At 54.0% G+C, this 24,172-nt stretch overlaps 3 protein-coding genes across 9 annotated transcripts in view; 2 read left to right on the top strand and 1 right to left on the bottom strand.

Moving 5' to 3' along the window:
• SCUBE3 (signal peptide, CUB domain and EGF like domain containing 3) overlaps window positions 1–5,929 on the top strand; it is a 37,237-nt gene extending 31,308 nt beyond the window's left edge. Inside the window, exons 12-23 of one of the 2 annotated variants that reach the window (XM_075055346.1) lie at window positions 401–535; window positions 867–959; window positions 1,045–1,161; window positions 1,241–1,408; window positions 1,686–1,889; window positions 1,996–2,157; window positions 2,456–2,623; window positions 2,724–2,885; window positions 3,137–3,334; window positions 3,802–3,954; window positions 4,144–4,223; window positions 4,397–5,929. In XM_075055346.1, coding sequence (XP_074911447.1) covers window positions 401–535; window positions 867–959; window positions 1,045–1,161; window positions 1,241–1,408; window positions 1,686–1,889; window positions 1,996–2,157; window positions 2,456–2,623; window positions 2,724–2,885; window positions 3,137–3,334; window positions 3,802–3,954; window positions 4,144–4,223; window positions 4,397–4,546 — 1,790 coding nt within the window. In that variant the 3' untranslated portion in view covers window positions 4,547–5,929. The remainder of the gene's footprint in view (window positions 1–400; window positions 536–866; window positions 960–1,044; window positions 1,162–1,240; window positions 1,409–1,685; window positions 1,890–1,995; window positions 2,158–2,455; window positions 2,624–2,723; window positions 2,886–3,136; window positions 3,335–3,801; window positions 3,955–4,143; window positions 4,224–4,396) is intronic. The other variant, XM_075055347.1, reaches the window with a different exon arrangement.
• A 2,725-nt stretch (window positions 5,930–8,654) lies between these two features.
• RPL10A (ribosomal protein L10a) lies at window positions 8,655–12,506 on the bottom strand. The gene is made up of 6 exons (XM_075055233.1): window positions 12,277–12,506; window positions 11,985–12,059; window positions 11,800–11,880; window positions 11,316–11,464; window positions 10,208–10,380; window positions 8,655–8,855 (listed from the first exon to the last, which is right to left on the bottom strand). Exons 1-6 carry the CDS (start codon window positions 12,489–12,491, stop codon window positions 8,685–8,687), a joined length of 864 nt encoding a protein of 287 aa, XP_074911334.1. The 5' UTR covers window positions 12,492–12,506; the 3' UTR covers window positions 8,655–8,684.
• A 572-nt stretch (window positions 12,507–13,078) lies between these two features.
• Window positions 13,079–23,918, top strand: ZNF76 (zinc finger protein 76). 6 transcript variants are annotated; one of them, XM_075055127.1, is made up of 17 exons: window positions 13,133–13,199; window positions 13,556–13,747; window positions 14,438–14,629; window positions 15,933–16,013; window positions 17,183–17,260; window positions 17,413–17,615; window positions 18,423–18,500; window positions 18,903–19,022; window positions 19,276–19,351; window positions 19,707–19,832; window positions 20,199–20,378; window positions 20,669–20,902; window positions 21,006–21,146; window positions 21,281–21,417; window positions 22,226–22,378; window positions 22,488–22,601; window positions 22,963–23,918. In XM_075055127.1, exons 3-17 carry the CDS (start codon window positions 14,557–14,559, stop codon window positions 23,065–23,067), a joined length of 1,899 nt encoding a protein of 632 aa, XP_074911228.1. In that variant the 5' UTR covers window positions 13,133–13,199; window positions 13,556–13,747; window positions 14,438–14,556; the 3' UTR covers window positions 23,068–23,918. The 6 variants fall into 6 exon arrangements, with proteins under 6 accessions (XP_074911227.1, XP_074911230.1, XP_074911231.1 ...); XM_075055126.1 differs by lacking the exon at window positions 13,556–13,747 and having other exon boundaries at window positions 13,079–13,199; XM_075055129.1 differs by lacking the exon at window positions 13,556–13,747 and having other exon boundaries at window positions 13,079–13,199; window positions 18,906–19,022; window positions 22,963–23,917.
• The last annotated feature ends 254 nt before the right edge of the window (window positions 23,919–24,172 follow it).

A 24,172-nucleotide genomic window follows, 5' to 3' on the forward strand; every position in this document is an offset into this window, starting at 1 on the left:
GGATGAGACGTGTTGTAAGGTGTTGCCCTGCTCCCTCTGACCTTGGTCATCTCGTTGCCTTTTCAACTATGCTTGGGGCTGGCTGTGAGCTTTTGCACCAGTAAATGTCCCTAAAGGGGCCGGGGGCTGTTTTCTTGGCTCTGGCTATGCCCTAGTACTCGACTGCCTCCTCTTCACTGAGGACAGACTAACCCCCCCCAAAAAAAATTGAAATCCCAGCAGTCACATCTCACATCCAAGGAGGAGCTGGGGGGGTTGGGATGCTCATCCAGGGTCCCTGTGCCGTGCTCTGGCACGGTCTCCTCTCCGCTGAATCCCCCTGTGACCTGGGAGAGTGCAGGGGTCCCTCGCGGGGCCCTGGGCTGTGCCAGCCACAGGCATCCCTGCTTGTCGTCACCAGCCGGCGCGTGTCCCTCAGAGCTGGTGAAATGCCTGCCAGGTTCGGTGCCGCCGCGGGCCACCCTCACCTGCAACAAGACGGGCAAGAAGGACAGCTGTGCCCTCACCTGCGCTTCCAAGGCCCACTTTCTGCCAGGTATCGGCGCCGGTGCCACCACCGGCACGGGCAGGGGGAGTCCCCATTTCCCTGCATGACCCAAACTGGAGGGGGAGAGGAGTGGCTGCATGGCTGGGGTGCAGAGCACCCAAGTAGTGGCTGGGATAAGGGAGGGAGGTGGCTGCTCGGGAGGGCTCATCGTTGGGTGTAGACCCATGGGATGGGTCCCTGGTGCAGGATAGCCATGGTGGGATGCTGGGCATCATCCCCCCGCGGCGCAGCTGTGCCTCCCTGCATCACCCCGGCAGAACATCGTGGGGACCGGGCAGCCGCTCCAGCATCCCCTGACCCCCGTTCCTCCTTCCCGCAGAATCCGACAGCAGCTACACGGTGAGCTGTGGGACCCCCGTCCTGCGGCAGGGCGGCCAGCAGAGACCCACCAATGGCAGCCAGCAGTGCCTCGGTAAGGGGGCTCCCAGGTTGCCCATGGCCACCGCTAGCCAGGCTGCCTCACGCCGGGGTTGTTGAGCACCCGCCTATTCTTTTAGAGACTGTCGCTGCGCCAATCAAGCAAAAGGCTTCCTTCAAGATCAAGGATGCCAAGTGCCACCTGCACCCGCGGGCCAAGGGCAAGCAGGATGAGGCCGGGAAGGCTGGGGCGCAAGGTGAGGTCTGATGGCAGGGGGGTGGCAGGGATGCCCGTCCCCCCAGGAGGGATGGGGTGCTGACTACATGTCCCCCCAGGCGCAGGCGGTTCGGCACCTTGCTCCGACTGCCAGGTCGCCTTCGTCAACCTCAAGTGCGACTCGTCCAAGAAGGGGAAAGGCCGCCGGGCTCGCAACTCCTCCAACAAGGAGGTGACGCGCATCACGCTGGAGTTCGAGGCGGAGATCAAGCCGGAGGAGATCACAGGTGGGCACGGCACTGGCTTGGCCCGTCTCGGGTGCAGGCAGGGGTGGTGGGACCAGGGGGATGGCCGATGGTGGGACCAGGGGGACGGTGCCATCCCCATGCAGCAAGGAGAGCCGAACCAGTCCTCACCCCGCACCGGATTGGGATGTGTTGGGCAGCTCTTGCAGCTGAGCATGTGGGAGGTGGTTTTAATCCTGCTGGGTTTCCCTCTCCATCCCTCCTTTCTCACTGCATCCCTTTTTCCCCCTGCACCCCCATTCCCCCCCCGCACCCCCAGCCAGCTGCAACCTGCACTGCCTGCGACAGAGAGTGGAGAAAAAGCTGAAGTCGGCCATCAAAGCCCTGAAGAAATCCATCAACCAGGAGCGGTTCCTGCTCCGCTTTGCGGGGATGGAGTACGAGGTGGCAAGGAAGCTGAGCGTGGCCCCGGAGCGGCAGGAGAGCTGCGGGCCGGGCCAGCAGCGCCTGGGTGGCAAGTGTGGTAAGGAGCATCGTGGGGTGCCCGGGGCGGGGGGACCGTCCGCGTCCCCCCCGGCAGTGACAACCTCCCACCCACCGCATCACTGACGTCCCCCCCCGGCTCTCAGTTAGCTGCTCGCAGGGAACGTATTACCACGGCCAGACGGAGCAGTGCGTCCCCTGCCCCCCCGGCACCTACCAGGAGAAGGAAGGGCAGCTCTCCTGTGACCTGTGTCCCCGCGGTGATGCTTTCGGACCGGTGGGAGCCACCAACATCACCGGCTGCACGGGTAAGGGGGAGGCACGGAGAGGGGCTGGGAGGCACACTCGGGGGATGTCCAGGGCTGCAACCTCAACCATCAGCTGTCAGCCCGCATCCAGAAGAGGGGAAAACCCTGAGCATCCCCAGGACCCACAGAAGTTGCTATTTTGGGCATTTATCAATTAGAGGCGCACCGCAGGAAGGGCAACGCTTGCTCTGGATATATTGATGCTACCAAGGCTGGGGAGGGAGAGGAGCCAGGGCCATGGGGTGGGCGAGCTCTGGGCATGCAGGATGCCAGAACTGAGCGATGCCTGTGCCCGCAGGTCAGTGTCCCCCCGGCCAGCACTCAGCCGATGGCTTCAAGCCCTGCCAGCCGTGTCCCCGTGGGTCCTACCAGCCCGAGGTGGGTCGGGCACTCTGCTTCCCCTGCGGCGGGGGGCTGACCACCCGCCACGAGGGAGCCCTCTCCTTCCAGGACTGTGACACCAAAGGTAGGTCGGAGCCGGTCCCTGGGGATGGGGGCACCCAGCGGGGCTGTGCCGGTGGCTGACGCAGCCCCCTTTGCTCTCTGACCATCCGTCCCCCCCCCAGTCCAGTGCTCCCCTGGGCACTACTACAACACGAGCGTCCACCGCTGCATCCGCTGCGCCGTGGGCACCTACCAGCCCGATTTTCGGCAGAATTACTGCATCGCCTGTCCTGGCAACACCACCACCGACTTTGACGGCTCTACCTCCGTGTCCCAGTGCAAAAGTAGGCGAGCTGGGGTGCAGTGGAGGGGGGGGACAGGCATGGCATGAATTGGGGTCTTTCCTCAAAAGTATCTAAAAGTCTCTTAAAATAAAGTTTTGGGTCATTTCTGTGCTTTATGCATGCAGGCAGGCATGGGGGGGATGCACGGAGCAGTGCTAATAGAGCACTCCCCCCCTTGCCCAGTAAACCTCCCCCTGTCCCAGTGCCCGTGCCACTGGTTCCCAGTTGAACCGCCTCTCCATGCCTTGCAGATCGGCAATGCGGGGGGGAGCTGGGCGAGTACACGGGCTACATCGAGTCCCCCAACTACCCGGGGAATTACCCTGCCAACGTCGAGTGTACCTGGAACATCAACCCGCCGCCCAAGCGCAAGATCCTCATCGTGGTGCCGGAGATCTTCCTCCCCTCTGAGGACGAGTGCGGCGACGTCTTGGTCATGCGGAAAAACTGTAGGTAACCGAGCGTGCTGCGGAGCTCACGGGAGAAGCCGGGGGAGGAAAAGGCTGGGATTTGGCAGAGCTGCCCTGTGCAAAGGGACGAAGCTGCGTCCCCGCGTGGCAGGAGGGGATTTTTGGGAATTGGGTGAGCGGGGGGATTGGTATCGCCCTGCTGCCCTGGTGTCTTGCTGGATCAGGGGGATGTGCATGGGCTAAGCGTGGGCTGGGTTGCACACCCAGGTCTCAGCACTCCTTTCTGGGGGTAAAAAAAGCCCCATTTGGAGCTTTCCAGAGCAAGGAAGGAATGACAACATCCCTGGTATGTAACATGAGGGTTGGGGGGGACTCAGCCTTGTCGAACACGGACGACCCCCATCCCTGGTGCCCCTCTTCGCCCTGAGCATTTAAGCACAGTAAGGCTGGGGGTAGCTCTGCAGACGGGCATCCAGCATCACATATCCCCTCGCCATTCCCCACAGCCTCCCCATCTTCCATCACCACCTACGAGACATGCCAGACCTACGAGAGGCCCATCGCCTTCACCGCCCGGTCTCGGAAACTGTGGATCAACTTCAAAACCAGCGAAGCCAACAGTGCCCGGGGCTTCCAGATCCCCTACGTCACCTACGACGGTGAGCACAGGGCACAGGCGGACGCCATCCCGGTGTGCCGGTGCCTCCCCGACCAGCGCGGTACCCAGGTCACCCCCAATTCACACCTCCCATGTATTTGGGGGGGAGCAGACTCAGGGATGGGGACCAGAGGTTTGGGGACAAGTGACAGCTCATGCCCTGACTGTGTTTTTCGGCTGGGTGTTGCAGAGGACTATGAGCAGCTGGTGGAGGACATCGTTCGGGACGGCAGGCTCTACGCCTCCGAAAACCACCAGGAGATCCTCAAGGTGAGCGTGTCCCCACCCGGTCCTCGCTGCCCGGGGGATGCTGGCATGCAGGAGCATCCTTCCCTTCGGATGTGCCCCCGTGCCCTCCCTGCGCTCGTGGCTTCGGTTCGGAGCCGCCACGGGGGAGCACAGGGTGAGATGGTGACCCTCCCTCCGGCTTGGCTTCCCCGCAGGACAAGAAGCTTATCAAAGCTTTCTTCGACGTGCTGGCGCACCCCCAGAACTACTTCAAGTACACGGAGAAACACAAGGAGATGCTACCCCGCTCCTTCATCAAGCTCCTCCGCTCCAAAGTCTCCAGCTTCCTCCGGCCTTACAAATAGCCCCCCGCACCCCCGCCGCCCCCAGGCCGCCCCGCAGCCAAGGAAACCCTCTTCTCCCTTCCTTCTCCTTTCCGATTTTCTCCTTCCTCCGTTCGGCTCCGGCAGGACTGCCACCTCTCGCCCCGCAGACGTCCCCCCACGATTTCTCCGCCGCTCCCCACAGAGCCGTGCCCCGAGCTGGGGGGGGATTCTCCGGTCTCATCCAGCTGCCGGCGAAGCCGCTCCTCTCTTCCGAAGCAGCTTCTTCGTTTTAGGAAACAGAAGCACCGTTCCTTTCGCCATCCTCTGTCCTCCCTTTGGTTTCCTTTATGCCAGGTCTGTCCCCGTTCCCCGGTGCCACCAGCAGCCCGGGACATCAGGGGGGTCATTGTCCTTCCAGCCCATGGAGCTGGTACCGGCTGCAGCCCCACCGAGCCCTTTCACAGAGGAGTGCAAGAAGATAACGCCGTATTTATCGCAGCGCCTGGGTCGTGGGTATCGGCATCGCTTTGCAGAGATCGGGGGAAAAGAATTTAAAAAAGCATACTTGATTAAAAAGAAAATTCAAAGGAGAGATCGGCAAAGCACGCCAGCGAACGGCAACCGTGGTGGCTCCAGTGGCCGTCCCGCTGGAGAGCCGCGCTGGCGCTGGGAGGAAAGCACAGCCAAGCCACGTTCCCGGAGAACAATGTCTGGCTGCACGGGAGAAAACAGGGAGCAAAGGAGAAGGACTTTCAGCCGGGTTTGGTTTTTTTTTTTTTTAACCCCACCCCAGACACTTGTGCCAAGAAACCAGACTTTCTTACAAGCTCTGCCAAAGAGTAACTCGGAAAAGCAAGCTTTGTGAAGAGCAGGAGTAAATGTTTGTGCACTAGGATATCCTACTTTCTACCTTTTTCATATGTATTAAGTGCAATCATTTGAGTCTTCTTTATATTATTTAGAGGGAAGTGTTTTTTTTCTACTAGAAACGACAATATTTATACCTGCCTGAGAAATGAGAATGTGCATTTATAACAAAAGAAAAACCATCCACCCAAAGCAAACCCAGCCCTGGGCTGCCACTGACCGGCAGGATGGCGTTTTCAGGTCTTGCAACCTTTTCTGCCGCATTTATCCCCGATAACACCCCCTGTTCAGGGGCAGGGGAAGATGGTGCCTCTCCTGCTCGGCGTGTGATGGGGTGAGTTTTTGCAAGGGGGTTCGAGGTGTCTCGGTCCGTCCATGGAGGAGATGGAGTGGCTGGGGTGGCTGTGTGCTTTTGGGCTGATCCTTCATGGTTTGAGGGTTGTTCAAACCCCATTGCAAGGAGGATGCAAAACTCAGCCCCATCACCTGCTTGTCACAAACCATTTTGCTTCCCTGCAGGGGCTCAGGGATGAATTGAGACCCTGGGGGGAGACCGGGGGCAATTCCCGAGGCAGGGTTTGGGGGGGGGGGGCATGCTGGGAGGAGAGGGGAGCTGCCCCTCCGCTCAGCCCCAAAATCACTCTTCCAGGTGTGGAGATCTGTGGAGGGAGAGCCATCCCTCCCCAGCTCTGGGGAAGCTTTGTGCTTCCAAGTCCCTTCAGGTGCTTTTGGCTCTTTCTCTCCGCATGTGCTCGTCCCGCTGGGATGCTGCGGGAGACCCTCCCCAGGGAGCAGGTTGCGGATCCTGGGGGGGCAACCCCATCCTGCCACCCCCCCTTCACTGCCACCTGCATTCCCCAAGCTTCGCAGACAGGCACGGCTGGGGACGATGGCCAGGTGGATGTCACCAGTGGGTTTGTCCCCCTGGCATCTCCACGTGGCCAGACAGGACCCCCAGCGACAGGTGACCGCTGCCAGCGGTCATCCCTCTTCTTCCTCCCCAAGCCTCTCTCCCTTTCCAGCCCTGCCACCGGCTCTTCGCTGTCACCTCCCCATGCCTTCATCCCCATCTTCATCCTCTCGAAGACCTGGAGCTGCCAGGACTAAATGTGGTCCACTTGCCTACAGCTTTCCTCTTGGCAGGTCCTCTCCCATCCCTGTCCCCGCTTGTCTCTCACTGTCCCTTTGACCGCATCTGGGGCGAGCCCTGCTCTTAATGAACCAATTATTTATTGCTCTGCACGTTCCCCCGGGCCAGTCCTTGCCGAAATCGGGAGGCAGCTGCTCACCCGTGTTTTCCCTCCTCAATCCGTGCTGCTCCAGAGCTTCTTCGGGGCTCTGTTAGGGGCTGCGGGCTGGGTGAGCGCTGGCAAAGGGGGCTGAGGTTTGTCCCCAAGATGCGTCGGTTGGAAAAGTCTGTCCTGATTGATCCCAGCTGTGGATTTACCCCTCCTGCCACCCGGCTCCCAGCCTGTTTGGAAGCTCGACATCTGTGGGCTGAGCTGTTTGTCACTTGGTTGGTGTCTGAAAGCAGCTGCTTTGATGCACAAAAGCTGTTGTAGGGATTTGGAGGTGGCGGGGGGGATTATTGCTTTGGGGCAGTTGCAGTGGAGCAGTGACCATTGAAAGGGTCTTTCATATTTCGAAGGAAAAAAAAAACCAAACCAACAGCAAAAATAAAAATAACCCAGGAATGACTAACCCCACTGCGGTGGCCCCGGTGCGATGCAGCCACTCGTGCCCACAGAGGAGTTCGTTAATTCTTTTGTGATTTAACAGCGGGGTTGCTGTCACTCTGGCCCTGTGGGGCACTGGGGCTCCCGGAGCCTCGGGGTGTCCTGGTTGCCACCGTTGTCACTGCACCGACCCCCTCTGCTCCCCTAAAGCAGTTTTGGAAGGGTGAGGTGGGCAGCACATCCTGCTGCAATGGCCAAAGTCACTTGATAACATCTCCTCCTCCTCCTCCTTTCACCAAATATATTAAATAAACCCCCAAAGAAGTCCACAAGGCCACCAGAACCACCCCACTGCAGTTCAGTCCCTCTCTTCACCCACATCCACGACTCAGAAAGGGTTTGAAAGGCTGAAAACTGCATCATAAGCCACCTCTCAGATGTATTGAATGTTTTGACGCAGTGAACATAAATAAGGGTTGCTGGTTATTTTGTTTTTTTCATGTTGGAATATTTATATCTGCCTTTTGCAGTGGGCCACAACTTACCATTTCCAGCAAAAATGATTAATGAGAAAGATGTAGTTCATGAAGTTATTTGCACTTGATTAAAAGAAAAAAAATGTATCTGAACTTTGTAAAAAGAAATGTTTGCATTTTGTATTGTCTTTTTTTAATTATTAAATGGAATTTCTTGGTGTTGTGTTGATCTTTCAAAAACTGGCTCTGATGCTTATTTTTAAAGGTTTCTAACAGCAGGATCCAAAGCTATTTTCATTGTTTTGTTCCCTCGGATGCTAAGACAAGCTCTTTTCAAGGGCATAGGGCTTTTTTTCCCCCCCAGAAGCTTAAATCCTACACACTTCCATAAGCTCGCCAGTAATGTATTTATACAATGTATTTATTTATATACATTAATTAGAAGCAACATATCTCATTTTTAGCCCAGAACATGGAGTTGGACAGGCACTAACTCAGAGGGGTTGGAAAATACTCTTTACCTTGGCCCCAACCTCTTTGCTGAGCTGTAGCTCCCACCCCACACACCCCCCCAGCACCCTCCATTCCTCGGGATCCTGTAGGTAACAGGGGCCAGCTGGAAAACACCCATCAAGTCCTCATGAGCTGCTGCTGGGCAGGTCCCTGTAGCCTGTCACTGATTGTGGGGGGGGCAGCAGAAACCTATAAATGCAAGTGCCCCCCCACCCCCCCAGAGTAGAGAGGCTGTCAGACAGGGCAGAGTCCTACACACAGGATGGCTTCACACAACTGCAGCACAAGGTAAGGGTCCCCTCTGTGGGTGAAGTGCGGGATCTTGGGCTAAAGCATGACTGCTAGAGTTCTGCCTGCACCACACTCCTTCAGCTGCAGTAGCCACCTGTTTTTCTTGTTCTGGATGTGAGTGGAGCTGTTCTCCCTCCCTGCCCTGAATGCAGGATGATGAGGCTTGTTCCCTCAAAAGCTCTAGCAGTCTGATGCTCCACTTGAATTCATGTTCCTATCAGATCAACACAGCATTTGAGACCTTTCTTGCCACAAGAAAGCAAGCTGCTCTTTAGCAAACCCTTCCCAACAAGTTGTGGAGGAACACGACCGCGCACACAGCTGTAGGTTTCCTAAAAGTTTATTGCTGCCCAATTAATACAGGCGCTGGGGCTTCCCCATGGTGCTCTTGATATACAAAGCACGCACGTTCTGCCAGTTCTTCTTCAGCAAGGACACCAGAAAGTTGATGGCCAGGTGGATGTTGTAGACAAGTTCGTCCTCTGTCATCTTCACGTGACCAACAGCCACAGCCAGACAGAGCACCTGGGGGACACGGACACGAAGGTTACTCATGCAGGTAGAGATTTTGCAGGGAAATCAAAGATTACAGCTAAGCAACTGACAAAACAGCACAGTGCTGATCTAAACTCATCAGGCTATCAAATTATCTGATGTTCTGTCAGCTGGACATGACTTCTCCAGCTTATCCATGGGTGTTTCCACAGAGCTCATTATATTTGGCATGCAGCTCCCATGAACATGTCTGGTAGCATCTGGACATCATCTCTGTCTGAACAGCAGCTTGGGTAGGTCTGGCTTCCTCAGAGTGCAAAGGTGTCTTAACAGGAGGCAGGGAGCACTGCTGCCTCCCCGAGATGGGGAAACGGGAAGGACGTGTCACGAGCTGTGCTGAACTGGTGCTGGAGCGGGAGCAGACCTCTGGTTTAACTCTGCTCCCACACCCTGCTCATTAGGCAGCGTTGGCACGTGCCCTGCAAACCACTAACCCGGCGCAGTACAGACTATTAGCTCCAAACTTCACTGCTAAGCATGGCGCCAGCTTCACTTTTTGTTTTGGGCACCAGCCCTTTTCTTTCTGCACATAACGCACACAGAGGCCAAGCCGCTGCCTGCCAGCCTTCCAGAGAAGCTTGTAAGTCAATGTTCCCCACAGGCTGAAGACAAAAGAATTTACGAGTGAGCTGACAGGCCAAGTGTCAAGACATCATTAGCTCAGTTACTTAAAATGCTCCAGCATTTGCAAACTATCACATTTGCTGTGTTCTCCCAGTTGTTGTGCCCCTAGGCCCAGATCAGCTGGAGTCCAAGGATGCACCTCAGCGAGCAGAGCTGTTAATTCTGAATAATACCCATGAGTCACATTTAGACCGCTGACACAAGACTAAAATGCCTGAACAGGGTTATTTTGGTTTTAGGGAGTCAGCACGCCTTGACATCTCTTTTGACAGCAAGAGCAAATATCCGCAAAGCTGCTCCAAAGTTCACTTGCAGAGTCAGGTCCCAAACTCGCCTCTGGCAAAGCACTGCTGCGTGCACAGACCCACGGGGGCATGCCTGGCCCCACCCTGCAAGTGTCACCCACTTACTGTAAGAAGCATTAATTATGACTGATTGTGCTCAGCACTGAAACACCAAATTCATCTCCTGATTATGTGCTCAAAGATCTTTCAGCCACAGATAAATTACTCCTCCTTTGCAGCTAGCTGCTGAATGCTCCTTTGCTGCAGAGAAGAATGTCACTGGCTGCTGTTTTAGGAAGATGCTCGAGAGACACCTACAGCCCAGACTAGAGATCGCAGCCACATACAAGTGATCACCCATCACAAATAACCTTCAGGTATGTAGCTGCCTTGGTGAGGAAAGCCCCGCTTTACCTTCTTCATCTGAAATTTGATGGTAGATTTGACCTCATCAACCTTAGCCACCAGGTTCTCATTGTGAGTGAGAAGAGAAGGGAACTTGCCGGCTTTGTTCAAACCTGGACCTAGGATTCGAGGAATCTGCTTGATCAAGGACTCGGAAGCCAGAAAGGCATCGTACTTCTTGGCTGTGAGGAGAGAACCAATGTAGGTAAGGATGGACTCTCAGCTCCTACACTGAGCTTGAAACTAATGGCTCAGCTGAGGCTGCACAGCTCAATTTCCCTCAACATGTGCATTTCAATGTTCTCAGAGTCCTGCCTAGCTGAACCCAAGCTGGTTTTAGTAACATTATGTTAGAAATTACTCCTGTCACAACAGCCAAACCCACTAGAATCCAGCTTCACATTCTGACAGCATACTCTTAACCGTATTTCAGTTCATTTCCCTGAGAAACTGGCATCTGTCGAGCCACAGGTGACAGATGCTGAACTCAGAGCTCTACCAGGAGCCTCCTACTGCAGCCTATGCATGCGTAGATGGACGGATTGCATATCTCGGAGAGCTAGCAGCTGTGGTATCCTATGTCACTTCCTACTTACATATAGTTCCAAGGCTAATTATGGATTGAGTGGGCAGTTTTTCTTGTCTGCTTAAGACATGTGTCAAAATAACTTTGACTTTGCAGGAAGGGAAGGATTTTATCCCTTACCAAGTGAAAATCAGCAAATTTCATTCTATCCATTTAAGCACTGCAGGACTAAAGCAAACTTTCGCCTCCAACTTTACTCAGCTTTTGCTGCACTCCAGCTCCTTGACCATTGAAGTGAGGAACACCAGCTGAGGGTGAAACTTTCAGGTAGACAGAAACAATTTTCCTACACCCCTTCCTTCTGGGGGACAGCAATCAGCCTTACTTCTGAAGGGCTGCACTCCTAACAGGTTGTTTGCTCTTCTGGGTAGTTTTAGACAACCTTCTGTACTTCAGGCTGACTCTGGTCAGCTTTCTATTCCCTGCAGTTAACTATGACATGGAAATCCAAGCACAGGGAAAACCATCCTGCTTACTCAGCCCTCCCAAGTTAGCCAGGTTACTTGGAGCCCGATCCACACCACCACTCACCCAGCTTCTTCACCAGCTTCTTGTTTTTGTTGAGCTTCTTCAGAGCCTCTATGTCCATGTGAGGGATGTCAACCGCTTTGGCCTCATCGCAGTGCTGCTGGTCCCCCAGCAAACAGACCGAGAACTTGGGCCGTGGAGTTGACTTCAGCCTGGGGACAGAAGGTCCAAATTACTATGAACCGCCAGCACCACGCACACTTCCATGGGATCCATCACGGAGATACCTTACCACAGCGCCTGGCAATCTTCCTCCACAGCTTGTAACCTGCCTTCTCCAGCAGGTCGGTGGGGACAGCCCAGCGGCCTCCCACACCTCCCCTCATGTTTTAAGACCCAGGGTAGGGGTCCGTCCAGTCGCACCCACCTAGCTGGGGTGCTCTGAACTACCCGAGCGGTTCAGCGCTGCGTCCTCCCGCGGCACCACCGGGGCGGCGGCGGGGGGGGCACAGGCCGAAGGCTGGGTGGGAGCAAGAGGAAGCCGAACCTGACGGTGCCGGAGAACCGCTTGTCTTTCTGCGGGTCGTAGTTCTTCAGGCTGATCTGCAGCTCCACCGTCTCCACAAACCTGAGGGAGGAAAGGGGGTGCAGGTGAGGGCCCGGCGGGGAGACCCTGGTCCAGCGCCGGGGCCTGTCACACGCCCGGTCCCGTCACGGTGCAGGGCTTCTTACTTGCGCTTCTTGGTCTTGCTGCCCTGCAGCACCTCCTTCACCGCCTCGTACAGGGTGTCGCGGGAGACTTTGCTGCTGCGGGGGGGGAGAAAGACAACGCGGGCTCAGGGCTGACCCCGCCTGGGCCTCCTGCGGGCCGCGGGGATGGAGGGGGAAGGAGGGGACACAAAGCCCCTGAGCCCGCCCGGGCCCATCCGCGCTCCCCTTCAGCCCCCCGCTAACCGCCCGGACGGCCCCGCAGCCTCCCGCCCGGCGCGGATGGCGGCGGATGGCGCGGCGAGCCGGCACCCACCTCATGGCGGCGGCTGGTCGGGACCGAAGGGGCGGGCTGCCACCCTGAGCGCTATAAATAGAGGCGGGAAATGTCGCGAGATTCGGTCTCGAGGCTCGGCGCCATGTTACGAGCGGCGGAGTGTGGCACCGTGTGGCAGCCATGTTGGGAGTGGCGGAGTGTGGCACGGTAGGCGCCATGCTGGGAGTGGCGGAGTGTGGCACGGTAGGCGCCATGTTGGGAGTGGCGGAGTGTGGCACCGTGTGGCCGCCATACTGGGAGCGGCGGAGTGTGGTGCCGGAGAGCCGTGCCGCCTTCCCCGCCTCTCGGCTTCCCTCGGCGGGCAGTTCCCCGTCCGTATCCCCTTCGTTGTTAAAGGAACGGCTGTGGTCTCTTTGCCTCCTGTCTCAGTCTACCAGGCCACAGCGCAGCGATGAGGGTACGCAACCCCGGAGCTCCAGCCTGCCCTCAGCAGCCGCCGGGAAGGAGACGGGTCGCAACCCCTGCGGGAGGAGCTCCCGGGGCACAACGCCTTGCTGCTGGGACACCTTCCCCCTCCCGGGCTTCAGTGCTATTAAACCTCCTTATTAAGTTTCCGCGGGCAGAGACTCGCTGAAGGCCCGCGCTGCCCGCCAGCTGGGAAGGGCAAAGGCTGCTGAGGGCAGGCTGTGCCTTTCGGCTTCAATGTCGGCACGGCGCATGCGCTGCCGAGCTGGGCGCATGTTGGCCGCCCAGCGGCTCTGTCTCCCTAAACCGGCCCTGCCAGCCCAGTTCCGGGGGGAGGGCGGTGCCGCGGTGCCCCGGAACCTGGGTGGCGGGATGCCGGAGGCTGAGGCGGGGCGGTGGGCGCTGTCGCTATGCGGCTTGCGGGGCGGGGCGAGCAGGGGCCGGGCCCCGGTGCATGGCGGTCAGGCGGCGGACTCGGTCCCGTCGGGTTTCCTCAGGTCGGTGCTAGTGGTGGTGGGGGAGGCCTGAGGGGAGGGGGGGGGGGGAGATGGCGGCCGAGGGGCAGCCGGGCCCCGGCGAGTTGCTGCCGTCACCCCCCCGGCTAACAATACGGGGGGAGCCCCGCCGTGTCTCCCCGCCGGCACCTGGGCCTGTCCCGCCCTGGCGCTCCCCTCAGGGTTCGCCATGGCGCCAGGCCCCGTCCTGCTCCTCAGGGCGCCAGGCCCTGCCCGGCCCTGCCCTGTCCCCAGCCCGCCCTGACGCGGGAGGCACGTCCCTTGTCATCCCCTGGGTGGCTTCCCACCGCAGCCTACACCTGGCTTTCCTCAGGCAGCGCCTGCCCCATCTCTTCCAGGGGGTCGCAGTACTGACAGCAGTTTGCATGGCAGCCACAGCAGCTCAAAGGGGCCTCGATTCCCCAGCGGTGCCCAGCGACCCTGCTGGGAAGGAGCCTTTGCTGGGAAACGAGCTGCAAGGCCTCTCGAGAGGTGTCAGCCCTAAAAGCGGGCAGAATCTGCTGGAGCTGGAGAGGAGCTGTCTGTCGGGGGTAGGGAGCACTCGGGTTAGAGGGCACTAAGCGTGGCATAAAGCCTGGCTTCACCCCTGGCTGTTGCAGTGACAGACAGAGCGGTCAGACATGTTCCTGGAAATCAAAATGATAAAATATTAGGCTATCTCAGAGATTACTCATGAAGAATCCACTGCAGCTGCTTTTAAAGATAACCTATCAGCAGAGTGCCTCTTTAGCAAAATGTTCTCATGGGGGTGTGGATATTTTAACATCATCTGCTTATAGCCTGAAATTCTGTTCCTCAGAAGGCTGGGAGTTAGACAGGAAAGGGAAGAGAGAATGAGGATGCTTCCAGGGACAAAGCTCATCGTCCTGCCCCTGTCTCTTGCAGTAGAGGACACCCGCAGCCTGTAGGTTCAGACTATAAAGTACTCGGAAACCTTTCCTGCAGATCATTTGGGGAGTGGGAAGGCTTGAATGTGGCATTTGCACTATCTCTAAAAAGAGTCTGTCAGTTCACTGGCTTGATAAGCTTTATCTTGTATTTGTCTGTGGAATGGATTGTTAGCCCTGCCTGCCATCAGTATGGGAAGGGGTGCATCTTTTGTCCAGTTTAATCCTTTATAATCTCCAAAATAGTTTGCCATTCAAATCTTTCTTAATGTGCAAAAGTGAGTGTACATATATTGGGAAAAGATAAAATTTGAATTGTTCTTTTTATTTAAGGCTTGCAACAAAGAAGACAACTTGCTGTTCCACAAACCTCTTGCTCTGGGTCCCAGTGCTCTCTGCGAGCACGCTGAGTAAAGTGAAATTCATGTCTGAGGACCAGTCATCAGGGCAGGATGGAGAGCTTGGGCTTGCAAGCAGTGACCCTTAGTGACGGGACGACAGCCTACATTCAGCAGGCTGTCAAAGGTAATGGTTCATTTGGGCTGCAAAATCTAAAAGTCTCTTGATTGACACTGTGAAATTAGTCAGACTTATCAAAAGTGCCCTCGTGGCAAGTGAGCTCTCATATATCTTGTATGGTTGCTTGGTACAGGAAGCTAGCAGCTATCTGTTAGATTTGCACAGAAGAGTGAGATGGCAGAAGTAAAACATGCCTCTCATTTGGAAATAAAGATTTGGAGATGGGAGAGCTGTTGCTGTAGAAAATGAAGGTTCTCTTCAGACTAGAGTGAGCCCTGTTCTCCCCAGGGTAACTGGGGAAATGGGAGTTCACGCTATGGCCTGCAGGACCCTTTTCAGCCAAAACTTCACCTGAAGCTAACCACTTACTTCACTGAGATGAATAGAATTTGGTTCACAGTAGTGCTTTTCTCACTCAAAGGGGTGCTGAGCTTGACATTGGTTAACTGAAGTGATATTAGTGCCAAATTCAACACCTGGCCTTATTTTGGTGTTTGTGAGGTGCTCCTTCCTTCACCACCCACTGTTCCTGAGAAAAGGAACACACTGTTTCCCAGCCTGTGGAACAGGATGGTTGAGTTGTGAGGCTTCATGTCCTAGGGATTGCTTTCTTGCTCTCTTTTCTGTGCAAACTCACTGCAAGTTTACTACATGTGTGGAACTGGACTATCTTGAAAACCACAAGTTTTTGTGACCCCCCCCAAACATTGTGCACCAGGTGAAAGCAACCTGGATTCCTCTGTTCAAGGGGATAGACCAATGTTCTCTCTGCATCAAATAATTTGCTAACTTAAACATTATTACAGGGTTACTCAGACTTACACTATTTTAAGAGTCCAGTCTACCATCAAGGGTCCTGTAATTTTTTTTCAAGAGTTCATCCTCCACCAAAGCAGAAGAAAATAAATCTTCAGGCCCTTGCTGATGCCAGTAAAAGCTCCCGCTTTATTTTTTTTCTCCAGCACAAGTGTAATTGCTCTCTACTTTAGATCCAAAAAGCTTAGCACACATCATTCTTTCTGCTTCTTGGCTTACAGAGCTGTGAAGGGCAGCCTGTAAGCAAGTGATGACTGAGGTTCTTTGTCTTGTATCCTCCTGTCTAGGAAAGGGGAGCTCCAGCACTTCTGGGAAGTTAAGTGCCTCTATGGCTATTCAGGGGAAAACTTGATAAATAACAGCTTATAAGTAACAGTTTCGCTGTCTTCGTGCAAAGATTTCCTTGCAAAGATGCAGCAAAGGGGACAGCTCATGGGACCAGGAAGACTGGACTCTGCAAGCAGTGCTGATGGCATTTTTTTAACTGTTTCAGGTGAAAAGCTGATTGAAGGGCAAGTCATTGAACTTGAAGATGGGACCACAGCTTATATCCATCAGGTGACAGTTCAGAAAGGTGAGGACCATAAATTCACCTCTTTTTAGAAGGATGTTGTAGATGTAACAGTAATTGTCTGTGTTCCAACAGTCGGGTTCCTTTATTAGCTTTAAGAAGTCCTTATAGGTGTAGGGGGTTTTTTCTTGCTCATGGTTTTGAGGTTGAATGAGCAAGGACATAGAACATGTGATTTCCTGCAAAGTTTTTAGCAATCTGACAAGAAGGCGAATTTGCTGGTGGTGTGAGCAAATGTTTAAGTGTTGTTTCACCTGTGGGCTCTCTCACAGTTGTCAGTCTGACAGATCACAAGTCTACAAGCAAGGCTGGTAAGCTGTGTGCTGTGTTTGTGCCAACTATAGAGCCAAAACAAAGTTTGTTTCACGTGGGAGCAGTTGGACAGGAATTTCCTCTGAACTGTGAGATAGTATATTACTTCTGGAATAGGTGTTTGGCAGGGGAGGGTGGGGATTGTTGGAAGCAATACCACCTTGGTCATTGACCCATCAGCCAATGTCACCTCTGAAATGAGGTGACATTAATTAATCTGAGAGGTGATGGGAATTCATTTCATGTGGGAGACACCAGAGTGGCACAGAGAAATACTCCCAGACCATGATAAAATGTAAAAGGGCAGGTAGTAGAAAAACCTCTGTTGCTTTGTGCAGTCCTTCCTTCACCCTCCCAAGCAACTTCTATGCCACCTCCCTTTTCTGTTCTTAAAAAGTTGCTTGAAACCCACTTTGTACGCCTGGCTATGTCCCTTCCCTCCCTTCATCCTGTTCCCTGCCTCCAAATGCACAAGCACAGTGAGATGGGTTTTCCTTCTCCCCCATGCTGCCATGGGATGTTTGTGTTCTCCTTTACATACCCCTGTGCCAGAGCTGTCATTCTTGTCCAGGACATAGTCTGGCATTTTGGAATTGGTGAGATACTGCATTACCCCAATGAGCTAAAGAAGTGTGGTGAATCTATGCATGAAGCCTTAAAAACCTCATAATTCATGTCAGAAGGGCTCAAATGGTGTCTTAAAACTTATAGCTGTGGTTGACCTTCAGTGCAAGCAGGCAGCCCTGCTGTGTCCTCTTCTGTGGATGTGAATACTGTAGGGTTCAGGAACTGATGCCGTATCCCCTCCATCCCATCTGAGTCTTCCAGTAAGGTGGGTGAATTTTTTTCTTTTCCTTTAGAGTCTGTGGCTTTTGAAGACGGTCAGCCAGTGGTGTTGGAAGATGGCAGCATGGCCTACATACACAACACAGCTAAAGGTAAAGAGTGTTCCCTGTTCTTCCCTTGGCAGCTGGAGTAAAAGCTGTTAAAGTGTCACAGATTTCCAAGGCTGTAGGTAGTCCAGGGAGATGAAGCGTGCCTTGCACTCAGCAGCTCTTTTACATTTGATTTTATTGGTTTCCTCTTGTAGAAGGTTATGACCCCAGCACCTTCGAGGCTATCCAGCTGGAGGATGGCTCCACTGCCTACATACATCGTCCTGTTGTCATGCCACCTGGCAGCACCATCCTGGAAGTGCAGGCAGAAACTGGGCTAGAGGAGTTGGCTGGAGAGGAGGCAGACGATGCCTTTGATGTTGAGACCATTAATGCATTAAAGCAGTACGCCAGTAAGGTGAGGAAGCAACACTTCTTTCATGGTCTGCCAGCAGCGCTGAGGGGCTGGTGTAGTCCACCTTTGGCCTGGGGTTTAAGTGTCCTCCTTCATTAGTACTTCTGTATATTTGTTTTTCAGCAGTGCCAGCTTTAAGAAGAGAAACTGGACAGGGCTCCAGTGAGAGTGCCACCACTGACAGGTGGCTGACAGTTAAGGACCTAGAACGGGGCAGTTTCCTGCTGGACCCTCTAGCTAGTTCCTACAGAGTTCTGGACCTGCCACCCTTAACCTGCTGCAGGCCCAGATTTGTGAAGAGCAGAGAGCTGCTGTGATACAGCTTGGATTTTTTTTTTCCTTGCTTTAAATGTCCCTCCTTGTAGGTGTTCTTTTTCTGTTTGCCTGGGTTTCTCATAATGCCACGTGGGTTTGATGTTCCTTTCCACAGATGATTCAGGAAGCAGATCGAGACTAGCCTTTTACATATCAGGAGTTGCTAAGTTATGGCCACTGTTCCCCATGTTGACAAAGGCCTCAAAAACCAAAATAGCTTCAGATCCTAATGTGTTGTCACTGCAGTGCCCCATCTGAATGTCTTGGGTGCTACCATTTTCTCCCATCTTCATGGTGGTGTGTGAGAAGGGGCTACCAGGAGTGTGCTGACAGTGCTCAGCTGGGCAGCATTAAGATTTGCTGGTGGAGACCTTTCTGCTGTAGTAGGACCAGCCTCCCCTAGCTCTCTGGAGAAGAGGGGAGTGCCACTGCTGATGTGAATGCTTTCCTGCTTGGGTTGCTGCATGAACAGTGCCTGTGCTTCTTTACTTGCAGGTGTCTGACGAGGAAGAGGAGGGAGTGACAGACACCTGCCGTATGAAGAGTGAGGACTCCAGCAACATCCCTTCCCAGGTCTGAATTTTTCAGTGATGTATTTCTGAAACTAGGCCGAACTTCTCTTGATGCAGAGTGCTTTGCCAGCTAGTAATTAAAAAAGCTTTGTGGCTTCTCTGCAAGGTTAGCAAATATATTAGCTGCAAGTTTTACAAATTAAATAAGTGAAGCACAGAGAGGTGAGTTACGTGCCTGAGAACACCCAGTGAGCTGGGAGGTGGGAATGGGAAATGCTGGTTCCTAGACCCTTGCCCTGTCACCTGGGTTTTACCATATGTGCACAAGTTGTGTTTGTAGGAACATATTTTTGTGAGAATAACTGAAGGAGTGCATATGTATGGCAAGGAGGGAAATGATTTGTGTGGGCTTTGCGAAGCCTGCTGTAGTGGCTCGCTGAATTAATTTCCATATGTCTCTCAGCAGGATTTGCAGGAGGAAGAAGTGCACAGCAATGAGAAGGGGCAGCAGGCTGGCAGTAGAGCTTTCCGTTGTGGGTACAAAGGCTGTGGCCGCCTCTATACCACTGCCCACCATCTAAAGGTAAAGCAGGTAACATGCAGTCATGCAGTGTGCAGACCAGACATGTCCCCATGTTACAGTGCCAGATCAGAATGCTGCTATACAAAAGGCTGAGTTGTGTGCTGGGCTCCCCGAGAGATCCAGATGTATTAATTGGCCAAGGTGAAATCTAACACAGAACTTCAGATTCTCTCCACCAGATAGATTTCTTCACACTGTTTTCCTTCCTCCCTGTCTTGGACCTCATTTTAGGGACCTGTTCTTTCTTTTCCAGGTACATGAACGTGCTCACACAGGTGACCGGCCATATACATGCGACTTCCCAGGCTGTGGGAAAGCATTTGCTACAGGTGACAATTTCTCTTTTGAGCAAATTTTGTTTTCTGTCCAGTCCAAACCACTCTTGAGTATCAGCCCTGGCTTTTTTCCAGCAGAGTGCAATGAGCATAGCTTTTAAACCGTTCTGAGAAGGAATTGCAGCATTGGAGACTGCCTGGGACTTGATTGATTATGGACAGATTAAAGGAGTTACAGGAAGAAGCTGAGTTGTCAGTGGCATTGTGAGGCTGTTTGGATATTTCTTCCCCTTCAGTTTTGCAGACACAGGACTGACATTCAAAAATGCATGAACTGAGAGGTAGTACGCAGCTTGCCATATTACTTCCTTCTCATTATAAAATTAATTGTGGTTTCTTTCCTGGACAGGGTATGGGCTGAAGAGCCATGTGAGAACACATACTGGTGAGAAACCGTACAAGTGTCCGGAAGACGTGTGTAGCAAAGCCTTCAAAACATCTGGCGATCTACAGAAACACATCCGGACACACACAGGTGAGCAGTGATGGAAGAGAACTGAGCTGCCCATTGAAAGGGTCTCCAAGATAAAGTACTGCTTCAGCCTTTGTCCAGGACTTGCCTTTTTGTATCTTGCATGAAGCAACGCAGAACTGAAGTTGTCTTCAGACAGAAGTAGACGGATAGGAGAAGTAGTACTAGGGATTCTCGACTCAGTTACGAACAGCAGAGCAAAAAGGGTGGGGATGCCAATGTTGCTAGAGGAAATGTGCCAGCAGTTGGGTCTGATTTGAGGTCTTGTTGTTGTAATACTGTGGAGGAGTGAAGGGATACAGGTGTCCAGGGCATTCCAGGTAGCTGTGTTGTAACAGGACTCTCATCCACGTTACTCTGTCAATGCAGGTGAGCGTCCCTTCAAGTGCCCCTTTGTGGGCTGTGGCCGCTCCTTTACCACATCCAACATCCGCAAGGTTCACATCCGAACGCATACAGGCGAGCGGCCATACATGTGTCCAGAGCCCAACTGCGGAAGGGGCTTCACCAGTGCCACCAATTACAAGAACCACATGAGAATCCACACAGGTAAGAGGAGGAGAGGGTGAAATGCAGACAGCTCCGCCCCAGTCAGCTGGCTGCACTGACAGCCTGTGGCAGCAGGGAAATCTGTGGGACTGAAATGCTCATTTCCAGGCCAGGCATTGCAGGGGTAGATCTGGGGGTAGCCAGGGAGCTAAAGGAAATAGGAATTGCTTTATTGGACTGATTATTGTTCCACTGGTCTGTCTCCAGCTATTCCCTCTTGATGGGGAATCCCTTCCCAGAGCATGAGGAGGGTGAGTGGGTTAAGCTCTGCTCTGTGGCCTCTGCCCTAGGAGAGAAGCCGTACATGTGCACTGTGCCAGGCTGTGGAAAGCGCTTCACTGAGTATTCCAGCCTCTACAAGCACCACGTGGTCCACACGCACTGCAAGCCCTACACCTGCAATAGTTGTGGGAAGACCTACCGCCAGACCTCCACGCTGGCCATGCACAAGCGCAGCAGCCACGGCGAGCTGGAGGCCACGGAGGAGAGCGAACAGGCCCTCTACGAACAGCAGCAGCTGGAGGGTGAGCAACCACTGCCCCATCACCTGCAGCAGGCTTGGGTCAGGCCGTGCGGCAAAGGGGAGAGAGATGACGGCAAGACCCTGCAGCTGGTCCCCTCTTTCAGACCCAGGTCTGTGCTGTGGCCTCCTGCCTTCCCCCATCAAACCCAAATCTGTGTCAAATGAGAGAAAAGGGCTCCCCATGGTCCTCGCTGTATGTCACAGGTCAGGAACAGACTCCTGCCCATTCTGTAGTACATGGAGAGGTAAAGACCCTTCTTCTTGTGCACTTCTGTGCTGGCCCTTCAGGCAACAGGCAGGTCCCGGGGTCAGGCGTGTGCTTTCACGCTTTGATCAGTGCTTCTCTCACCCCTTTTACTCTTCCCCTTCCCTGACTCAGCTGCCGCTGCTGACAGAGACTCTCCTATGAAAAGCCAGCATATTGCTTTCCTGTCAGAGATGGAGGAAGATGAGGAGGAGGAGGAAGATGGTATGCCTACGCAGGTCTCACTTATCTCTCAAGATGGGACAGAGCAGGTATGGACACTGACACCCTCCAGCGTGTGGAGAACAAGTTACCTGAGTGAGATTCTGCCTCTACCCAGCCTTGGTGTTCTCTTTAAGGCTTTTTTTCAGTGTAAAACAGACCCTGGGCCTTCATGGGCTCTGTCTGTCATGAGGGCTCCCTTCTTACACCTTTATCCCATTGCTGCAGTCTTGATGTGGAGGGTAAAGAATGGGTCTCTGGTCCCCAGCTCGCCTTCTTGCTGGACGGGGTCTTGCAGGTGTTTGCCCAGACTTGTGCACAGTGCCTGGCAGCGCTCGCCTCCTGGACAGCTGTCAAGAGGCAGCTCCCAGTTTCTGCTGACACAGGCTGGATTTGGAGGTTGTTTTTTCATCATTTGTATATGGCAGTGCTTTTCTTGTACTTCCCTCCACCAGCTGCTCTTGTGCTGACTGGGAAAAACTCACTTCTGTGGCATGGGGCAAAGGAAACAGCTGCCACGAGTAATGCTTGTTTCCTCTTAGTCTGAGATGTTTCTGCTGCAGCAGTGCACAGGACAGAGCACTGTCCCTTCAAAGCCTGGAGAGAAGATGCTAAATGGGAGGGGGAGGTGTGGTAGAAGGAGGAGGACTGGAGACCTGAGGTCTGTGAATTCTCCCATCGATTCTGTCCATGACCCTGGGCAAAGTCCTTGGAGTTCTTTGTGGCATAGGTCTTGCATGCAGAGGAGGAGAGACTATTTCATCCTTACTGAGACCTTTGTGTTGCTAAACTCAAGAGTTGGGTAAGGCTTCCTGAGAAGCCATCCTGGCTGAGAGCATCCGCTGTTATCCCGCCCAGGTCAGTTTGTCACAGGAAGACCTGCAGGCCCTGGGCAGTGCAATCAGCATGGTGACGCAAAGCGGTGCCCTCGCCGTGCCTGAGGAAGAGCTGGCGGGTGATGACACACACACCGTGACTGTGGCCAACACTGCTGGCACCGAGACGCAGCCGGTACAGACAAAACTGGGACCTTCCCTTTTCCCTGTGGAGAAACAGCCTGCTAGAAGGGAACTGCGTTTTCTTTTAAAACATGATCATTTTTCATCTTAACTTTTCCTAGGTTACCATAGTCACTTCTGGGGCAGTAGTGTCTGAAGAATCAGCCATCACATCCCTCCGTCATCAGCAGGTGGCATTGCTGGCTACTGCCAACGGCACCCACATTGCAGTGCAGGTACCACACAGCTCCTGCCATGTTCCCTTTTGTTTGCCCCCATCTACCCACTGGCTTCAGCACTTGCCCTCTCACTCTGCTGCATTGCCTCTTGCCTGGCGTGCTTGCTCCTTAATTCCCAGATGCCCTGTGTATAGAGGAGAGCAGGGCCATGCTCCTCGGATTGCAGAATGCTCCTTTGTAAACAGCCTTTCCCCATTGTAGCCATTTCTGTCTCTGCTTTGCCTCTCTGGTTCATACCTGTGTCACCCACTGCCGATCCCTCGCACCTCTGTCCTCTTGGGGGCTGCTCTGAGCGAGCCCGCACCTCCCGAGCCCACCTTTTGGGAGGACGATGTTATCTCTCTCTTTCCTCCACTAGCTAGAAGAACAGCAGAGCCTGGAGGAAGCCATCAGCATGGCTGCAGCAGCAATCCAGCATGAACCTGTAACACTTGAGGCAGCCGTCTCTGAGAATGGGTGCTGAGACCCTGCAGAGCCTCCCGGGCAGGGAGAGCCAGCAGCCCAAGCCTGTTCTCTACGGGGGCGTCGGGAGCAGCAGGAACCGGGCCAGCTGGCGCGCAGAAGAGGTGCGGTACACGAGCGAGGGAAGGTGTCCAAGACCAGCGGCCAGCGAGTGCACTGCGCAGGCGATGAGAGCTGGTGCCAGCAGCACTGGGCTACTGGAGTGACGCTGTTCGAAGGGCTCTTCTCTCCATGGAGGGATGTCAGACTCTTGGCTGCTGCCTTCTCCTGGAGGCTCTGCTGTTTTCCTGGGCTCTGAGCAGCAATTTCCCTGCTCCTTGCCTTGGGCACTGACTCCCTCTGTCTGGAGGAGATGGCAGATTGTGTCTTCTAGTATTTATTTCTTCATGGCTGAGATTTCCAAGACCTGTGAATCTTCTGCAGCAGGGGTGGAGCCACAGAGATTTCAGCAGTCTCTGGGAGTACAAAATTTTTTGGGGGAGGCACTTCCTGCCCTCTCCCTCTAGGAATGGTCCAACAGCTCCCCTTTCCTGCCCACCCCTCCAGGTAAGGGACAAGCGGGCAGCATATGCACAGAAGCAATAAAGCCCCATCAAAGCAAGCCCAGGCTGTCCTGGGCTCAGCGTCTGGAGCAGTGACCAGTTCCTGACGCTGGAGCGAGCACCCGGATGGGCTCCGACAGTAATTCTCCCATCTCTTTATCACATTCTGCTCTCAAGCAAACTTTGTTGGCAGACTCAGCACTGTGGCGCAGAGCAAAGCACTCCCTCCTCTGAAGCCAAACAGCACTTGTTGGGGGCTGAGCTAGACTTGGATGTAAATACTGAGTTAAAATAAAACAAATTAAAAATTTTCTTTTTAAAAAAAAGAAACACCTTTCTCTCTTTCAGTCTCTGGGGCCAGTGGCTGGCAGAGGGTGGGAGGGATGTTACTGTTTTGCAGATGTAAGGATTAAGGAAGTTCTGGAAATTTGTTGACTTCACCAAAAGTGCAGCGATTATCCAAAAACAGCATTGAGGAGTGATGCGAGCAAGATGAGTTGTAGCCTCTGAGCTCTCAGCATGTGTCTTAGAGGGGCTAAGAGCTGTCTCTTGAATCTCAGATCA

This window comes from Buteo buteo, chromosome 23, assembly GCF_964188355.1.
Source record: "Buteo buteo chromosome 23, bButBut1.hap1.1, whole genome shotgun sequence".
Taxonomy (NCBI): Eukaryota; Metazoa; Chordata; class Aves; order Accipitriformes; family Accipitridae; genus Buteo; species Buteo buteo.